Below are 8,602 nucleotides of genomic sequence, written 5' to 3'. Positions count from 1 at the left end.
GTTTAGATTTATTTATTTTCTCTTTTTATTTTTTCATGTTTTAATTCATGAGAACTTATTAAAATTTGTGTACTTTAAAAAACATAAACATATTTTTTAATTCTTCAAGTTCGTTAATATTTATTAAATTTGTGGATATCTTTAAGTTCACGGTCATGTAAAGTTTGTGAACATACTTTAAGTTTGAGAAGTTTTTATTTTACGAACATGTTGAAACCATGAATATATTTTTCAATTCATGAATGTTTCTAAAATTCATGGTTTTTAAAAGTCATAATATTTATAAAATTCATTAAACATCATTTAATGTAACTAACCTTTTCAAATAAAAAAAGATAGGCATTTTTTTGAGCTAGCAGTGGGGTGAGGGGAAAAAACTAAACGAGCGAGAGGAGCAGGGAGCCAAGCTGAGCGAGCAAGATCTTTGTGTGCTGACCCATGTGAGCGTCATAATAGCAATTCCATTGGTTTAGCGTGAAATAAGAACTCCCAAGAGGTTCAAACAATCACCACAGGTTGACACCATGGCGGCGACGGATTCTAGAGCGTGCGCAGCCGATGCACGTTATGGGACTCTTAGACGGGATGGTCTTAAGCCCACTGGATTAGATTGTGTCTATTATGCGGACATGGCGCATCTGTATACTTGTAGGTGTAGCGACTGTATTCGCCTAGAAGGAGGCTTCGGGTTGATCCCTCTATTGATTTTGTTAGACTCTGGTGAATAATGAATAAAGATGGTTGTGAGCATCATACTGATGCAGAGGCTGGGGTAATCCTTCTTTTTTAAAAGAAAAAACAAGGGCAAAATGTGCAAAGGCTTCACAACCATACATCAAATAACTTGTCTCTTCTCTTGAAAAAAAATACTCAAAAAATACCATAAAAACATTAAAAAAGCCACACAGATAAAATCAAAGCAAAACAACTAATCACAATAATCAATAGATATATAAAAAAGTAAATTTCACGAATGAAGAATGGCGCAGCGAAGCGTGCCTTAGTCTCCAGTACTAATTGGTGCAACTCATGAGTCATGAGGAGACGAACCAGCGCATCGAGTGGATCTGCTCCCAACGACGTCCAATATAAATAATGATAAAATGCCCACGTGGGAAAACAAAAAACATGAAAAAACTCATAGAAAACCGAGCCGTGCCATGGCGGCGACGGATTCTAGAGCATGCGCAGGCGATGCACGTTATGGGACGCTTAGACGGGATGGTCTTAAGCCCACTGGATTAGATTGTGTCTATTATGCGGACATGGCGCATCTGTATACTTGTAGGTGTAGCGACTGTATTCGCCTAGAAGGAGGCTTCGGGTTGATCCCTCTATTGATTTTGTTAGACTCTGGTGAATAATGAATAAAGATGGTTGTGAGCATCATACTGATGCAGAGGCTAGGGTAATCCTTTTTTTTAAAAAAAAAACAAGGGCAAAATGTGCAAAGGCTTCACAACCATACATCAAATAACTTGTCTCTTCTCTTGAAAAAAAATACTCAAAAAATACCATAAAAACATTAAAAAAGTCACACAGATAAAATCAAAGCAAAACAATTAATCACAATAATCAATAGATATATAAAAAAGTAAATTTCATGAATGAAGAATGGCGCAGCAAAGCGTGCCTTAGTCTCTAGTACTAATTGGTGCAACTCATGAGTCATGAGGAGACGAACCAGCGCATCGAGTGGATCTGCTCCCAACGACGTCCAATATAAAAAACTGATAAAATGCCCACGTGGGAAAACAAAAAACATGAAAAAACTCATAGAAAACCGAGCCGTGCCGGGCAACGCCCTAAACCCGTAAGCCGGAGCGCGAGCGCTATATCTTGCTCAAGCTTTTTGACTAATCGGGCCGGCCCATTAGGGTATATATTTACGAGAGGGGATTGAACCTGGGATCTCCTGGTTGCTTCTTAGAATTGTTACCCACTGAGCTAACATCGAGTTTGTGTTTAATAAGTCGTGCATAACCTACTAGAACGAAAAGAGCCGTTTTTACACTGATTTTCTGTTTTCTTTTGTTTTTTTCTTTTCTTTCTTCGGTTTCTTCTGTTTCATTCGGTTTTCTTCTGTTCTTTTTCTTTTTTGATTTCTTTTGTTTCTTTTCATTTTTCTTCTCCTTTTCTTATTCTTTTTTCATTTATTTCTTCGTTTTGTTTTTCATTTTCCTTTTTCTTTTGGTTTATTTTGTTTCTTTTTTAGTTTTCATTTTTTTGGTTAGTTTGGATTTTCATTCTACATTTTTTTATATGTCAACAGCATTTTTTCTAATACATGTTTACATCTTTCCAATACAAATTTAACATTTTTTATACATAGTCAACATTTTTCTATGCATATTTTTTAAATGCTAGATTAATATTTTTTAAATACAAGATTAACATTCTTTGAATTCATGGTCAATATTTTTTTATACGCACTTTAAACTTTTTCAAATTCTTGATTAAAATTTTTGAAGTGCAAAATTAATATTTTTCTAATAAATGGTCAACATTTTTTCTATGCACCTTTAACATTTTTCAAATGCTTTATGAACATTTTTCCAAATGCAAGATAAATATTATTTGAATGCATGGTCAACATATTTCTATACACATTTAACAATTTGTCAAATGCTTGATTAACATTTTTCAAATGACTTATTAATATTTTGATATACAATAATAAAAATCACTATTTTTAATGTATGGTCAATATTTAATCTATACACATTTAACATTTTCCCAATGCTTGGCTAGATTTTTTGAAATACTTGTACAACATTTTTTTCAAATGATTTATTAATTATCGGTGAAAGTTTTTGTTGACCAGATCAAAAGAAATCACACTTAAAAGACTGTGAAGTTCAAACAATGATTCATGCACATTGGAAGAATACTATCCATGTACTGTAGCTAAGGAACAATTGGATATGCCATTTTGTTGTGAGATATTTAAATGTTTGTCGTGCGTAAAATTAAATAATTCTCTACATCTCCCAGTTCATAATCATTTACTCCAATGCCTTTTATCCGTCGAGACATATGCCTGTTTTGAACTGATTAGGATCAATTTTCATCCTACACCTTTTTGTTAGGTTGATTAGGATAAATTTCAGCCGTACAATGTTACGGTATGCACGGAGTGGGATGTGCATAGTGTTGCGTTTTTTTTCCTAGGGAAGCCTGTCATGGCTCTTTTTATTGATATCAAACAATAATTACATCCTGTATAAGATTACATTAAAGAAAGTTAGGGGTTTATCCACCCAGTTATACTGTTTTATCATATAATAAATATAAAATATAGCTAACTCTTGGATCATATCATTCGCTTCTCTTCATTTGGTACTTCAATTTGACATCCCCATTTGATCTTCAAAACTTAAGTCTGCTTGAGAATCACAGTATTTGTGCAAATGTGGGATGCGGGAAAAGAAACTTTAATGCTTGTTATAATGTGTTTGAGGCGGTTTTCGCGAGAGAAAAAGTCAAAATGGGAGAGGAAGAGGAAAGCGTAGGACTGAACGAAGGGGAGAGAACCTTACCAAAATCTTGAGGCCAAAAAAATATGCTCCCGGTGAGGATCGAACTCACGACCTTTCGCTTACGAAGCGAACGCACTACCACTATGCTACGGAAGCGTAGACGACGAGTTATAAATCGCGTTATTAATATTCGCATTATCCTGAGCGGCTGCGTCTCCTAACCAGCATCTGCTGTTTTGCAGCATCTAGGCAACCCTGCGGCCGCACCGCTACCTGCAGTTAGACGCCATGACGAGATCAACAAATAGAGCTTCTCTTGAAGCAAACCGGCAGAGATCCGCGCTGGATGGGACACGGCTTCTCATATTGCCCAAAAATGCAGTTACCATTTGCATCTCGCCTGGACAAGTTGTTTGTCCCGTGCCAGCATCATTGAAATGTCGTCCAGAAAGAGCAACACCGGCCAATTCTCAAACAGCAGATTAGCAAATTATACAATACGTTCTCAGCCCCACTAATCTAGGAGTAGTTCATATTCTACTCTGTAGCTCGGAAATAATCCCAGCAAACACCAAATATCACCAACAGACTCGGGCAGATGAAGTCACAGCTAAGAATTCAACCGAGTTACAAAAAGCCAAACGAAGCAGATAGATTACACACAGTAGCACACAGAAGAAGTAACCACGACAAATTTAAGGCGAAATTAACCAAGAGCCAATGGCTGGTCAGTCATCAGATTAGCGAATGAAAACAAGTTCTTACACAGGTGGTTAGCAAGAGAAAAGCATTGGAACAGCTGGTAGCATTCTCAGCTTCCTCTCTGCTAATACACTACTAAGCAACTTCTCAAACCATGAGTCCACAAGTCTAAAAGGGCCCCCTTAACACACAAACACAACATCTACTTCCAAATCTCATCATCTAACACTGAGGATAGCAGGATAGCAAACTAGTACACTAAGCGGGGACCCAACACCCAATTTGCTACCTCATACTCTGATACACTATTTACTCATCATCGTCCTCGTTTTCCTGCAGACAGAAAAATCAAGAGTGTCACTAAAAGCACTAGCGGGTAAACATCATTGGGCGCTACAAACATAAACCAACCATCAACCAAAATGCTCAATGTTTATACCTCATCGCTACCCTCATCTTCGACCTCAGATTTGACCTCCTCATCGTTCTGAGTCTTGGCCTTCTTGGAGCTCGCACTCTCCTGAAAGAATTAGATACGTCAAATTAGCACTAAAACTTTGTAACCTTCACAATTGGACGAACATGCACCATGATCCCAAGGTTACCTTGTTATCAAAGGTGGCTTTGGTCTTCTCATAGTCCTTCTTCTTCTGTTCAGCCTTTTCCACATAAGGTGCTTTGTCCTAACAAATTAAACCGGTCAATAAACCAAATATACAGTACATTTATCATGCCACCCGGTAACGAATATGTTGTTTATTGGAACAAACAGATGTGCAGATTGCATTTAACTATTCAGTTACAACAGAGCCACTTCACATAAACATACATTGAAGAACAAAAGCTGTAATTATGTGCAGCTTAGGAATGTTTAGAAAGTACAGTAACAGGTAAGTGCACTAGGAAAGATCTATGCAGAGACTGTTTGAGCATTGAAAGATGCACTCACCTCATCAGACATAGCTCTCCACTTCTCACCCGCCGCCTTGCTCACCTAATCACTCAGCACGGCAAAAGCAGCTTGAGATGTCTATACAAGCGAAGATAAAAGTGAGAAGAAAACAGGGTAAGGTGGCTCACGTTGGCGACACTCTTGTTGTTGGGGTTCTCCGCGTTGTACTGCTGCCTGAACTCAGACCTGCGAAACAGGCACGAGATATACTAAGAAACCCGGACGAAACCACCAAAGCTGAACAAGAAGTAGAACAGATCTGGAGATCTGGGAGATGGAATAGCAGGGCTAGAGAGCGAGGGCTCACATGAAAACGAAGAAGGCGGAGGGTGGGCGCTTGGGCTTGCCAGCGGCAGCGGCGTCCTTCTTCCTCTTGCTGGCGCCGCCGGCGGCCTTGAGCCTGCAAGAACCAACCAGTCAGACAACCTACACAGATGTGAAATGTCCGGCCACGGCGGAGATCCCCGCACCCTTCCTCGCGGAGTTTCGAAAGAGGCGGAGATCTTACCTGCCCTCGCCCTTCTTGGAGGTGTCGGCCTTGCCCTTCATGGTGGAGGTCGCCGCGCGTGTACGGGGCTAGGGTTTTGCGGAGGGACAGAACGGGGGCGGGGCTTGGTTTGGGAGCGGGGGGAGGCGGAAAGGGCTGGGGCTGCTGGGTTTGTTGGCTTTGTGGCGAGCCGTTGTGCGGTGCGGGGCCGCGTGGGCGGGCGTGAAACGGGGGAAAGGGGACAGCGATGGGTTCGGTGGGTGCAGACGCTGCGACGCGTGGGCGCTGTCTTTTTGGTTTCTTGATTGAGGGTATGCGTGGGCGCAGCAGGGTTCGCATTGCGCACAACCAAAGCATATGCTGCCCGTTGCGATGATGTTTGGGCACAAAATGCTCGTCATTTTTTTTTCGTTCCTTCAGGTAAGATCTGGAAACCCTACCCACATTTCCTCTTCCCTTCCGTAGCACTTTCCAATCGCCTTTGCATAGTAAAGTCAAATTCAAATGGATTAGGCAAGCAAGCAAAGACTTCACGAAGACAAATTGAAATGTAAAAAAGGAAAGGGATAAAACTAGTAGCTTGAGGAAGACAAGGATTTGGTAGACCAGTTTCAGTTGCTGTGACAATTGTACATCTACTTAGGGAGGCTAAGATTGAACTCAGAAGAATGTGTCTTCACCTTATTCCCTTGAGTTAAGGACACCTAGTCCTTACCCAATCACTCTAGTAAGTCTTCAAGGTAGACTTTTAAATATTCACAGACTCCATTCACCGACGATCCACAATGACTTTTGGATTCTCAGAACATGACGCCTAACCGGCTGGAGGATGCACAATCCTCAAGTGTAACAAGTTTTCAGGTCACGCGGACAAAAAAACGTCAATGATGTCTAACACTCTTTTGGCTCTGGATGTTTTGGGTTTTGTCCTCGCAAGGATCTCGCTCTCAAAGGCTTCGGAGGTGGGTTGCTCTTAAACGACAAAAGTCGTGCACTAACTCGGAGCAGCCACCAATTTATGGTGTAGGGGATGGGCTATTTATAGCCAGGAGGCAACCCGACATGATATGTCCGAAATGACCCTGGGTCACTAAGGAACCAACACGTCTCCAACAGTCGGATTTCAAACACACGCGACAACTTGGCTTGGGCTGCAATCAAAGCTGACTCATCCAACTCTGGATAAGATTCGCTCTCATTGTCTTCGTTCGAAGACATAGGATTTTGGTTGAGCATCACTTCAGTCATCTGACTTTATTCATTTGGACCCCACTTAACAGTTCGATGGTTCATATCACTCAATAAAGAAGAAAATGGAACTACGAAAGAAACCATGTCTTCGCACTCCATAGTCTTCAAGTGAATGTCTTCACAAGTCACTATCTTTAACGTGAATGTCTTCACGAACCACCATTGTCTTCAATGTCTTCATACATTTTTAGGGGTCATCTCTGGTGGGTAAATCGTATCACTGAGGGACTACTACCCGTGTTATCCTGCAATTCTCACGAACACATTAGTCCCTCAACCATGTTTGTCGTCAATACTCCAAAACCAACTAGGGGTGGTACTAGATGCACTTACAATCTCTTCCTTTTTGGTGATTGATGACAAACTGGTTGAAGTTTTCAATAGGGATAAAAGTATGTGAAAAATTAAAGTACATGGGCATTGTCTTCATAGGTTGGAAGAGGCTCCCCCTGAAGATGTGCATATAAATGTTTTGCTTTTGAATGCAGCTGCACATGGCAGGTTTTGCTTTGTGGAGATCCTCTTCAACACATGGAGACCATTCATCTTGCATACACAAATGTAATGAAGATAACAAAATGCATAATGAGAAATGAGCGTCTGCAGAATGACTTCATGCGGGATTTATCATCGCATCATAAGGTAGCAGCAAAAGTGGCAGACGACCATCAAGTTTAAGTGTTACAACTCAAAAGCTAATAGTTCAAGAACAAGAGTTGTAAAAACTTAGGCAAGAAATAAGCACCCGACCCATATGGACCCGCTTGAAGACTATCAACTGAAGGAAATATGCCCTAGAGGCAATAATAATGTTATTATTTTATTTCCTTATATCATGATAAATGTTTATTATTCATGCTAGAATTGTATTATCCGGAAACATAATACTTGTGTGAATACATAGACAAACTAAATGTCACTAGTATGCCTCTACTTGACTAGCTCGTTAATCAAAGATGGTTATGTTTCCTAACCATAGACATGTGTTGTCATTTGATTAACGGGATCACATTATTAGGAGAATGATGTGATTGACATGACCCATTCCATTAGCTTAGCACCCGATCGTTTAGTATGTTGTTATTGCTTTCTTCATGACTTATACATGTTCCTATGACTATGAGATTATGCAACTCCCGTTTGCCAGAGGAACACTTCGTGTGCTACCAAACGTCACAACGTAACTAGGTGATTATAAAGGAGCTCTACAGGTGTCTCCAAAGGTAAATGTTGGGTTGGCGTATTTCGAGATTAGGATTTGTCACTCCGATTGTCGGAGAGGTATCTCTGGGCCCTCTCAGTAATGCACATCACATAAGCCTTGCAAGCATTGCAACTAATGAGTTAGTTACGAGATGATGTATTACGAAACGAGTAAAGAGACTTGCCGGTAACGAGATTGAACTAGGTATTGAGATACCGATGATCGAATCTCGGGCAAGTAACATACCAATGACAAAGGGAACAACGTATGTTGTTATGCGGTCTGACCGATAAAGTTCTTCGTAGAATATGTGGGAGCCAATATGAGCATCCAGGTTCCGCTATTGGTTATTGACCGGAGACATGTCTCGGTCATGTCTACATTGTTCTTGAACCCGTAGGGTCCGCACGCTTAAGGTTTCGATGACAGTTATATTATGAGTTTACGAGTTTTGATGTACCGAAGTTAGTTCGGAGTCCCGGATGTGATCACGGACATAACGAGGAGTCTCGAAATGGTCGAGACAT

General features: G+C 40.5%; 1 protein-coding gene and 1 non-coding gene across 2 annotated transcripts; both read right to left on the bottom strand.

The window, feature by feature from the left end:
• Window positions 1-3,563: 3,563 nt before the first annotated feature.
• TRNAT-CGU lies at window positions 3,564-3,635 on the bottom strand. The gene has a single exon. It is a non-coding gene; the product is annotated as a tRNA-Thr (tRNA).
• A 538-nt stretch (window positions 3,636-4,173) lies between these two features.
• On the bottom strand, window positions 4,174-5,802 carry LOC119317397 (high mobility group B protein 4-like). Its single transcript, XM_037591841.1, has 7 exons — window positions 5,642-5,802; window positions 5,441-5,533; window positions 5,262-5,319; window positions 5,131-5,175; window positions 4,787-4,864; window positions 4,621-4,701; window positions 4,174-4,514 (listed from the first exon to the last, which is right to left on the bottom strand). The coding sequence occupies exons 1-7, from the start codon at window positions 5,680-5,682 to the stop codon at window positions 4,491-4,493; spliced, it is 420 nt and encodes a 139-aa protein (XP_037447738.1). The 5' UTR covers window positions 5,683-5,802; the 3' UTR covers window positions 4,174-4,490.
• Between the last annotated feature and the right edge of the window lie 2,800 nt (window positions 5,803-8,602).

This window comes from Triticum dicoccoides, chromosome 6A (assembly GCF_002162155.2).
Source record: "Triticum dicoccoides isolate Atlit2015 ecotype Zavitan chromosome 6A, WEW_v2.0, whole genome shotgun sequence".
In the NCBI taxonomy this organism is placed as follows: domain Eukaryota; kingdom Viridiplantae; phylum Streptophyta; class Magnoliopsida; order Poales; family Poaceae; genus Triticum; species Triticum dicoccoides.
Note: the sequence above shows the minus strand (reverse complement) of the source record. Positions and strands in the feature narration are given on the sequence as shown.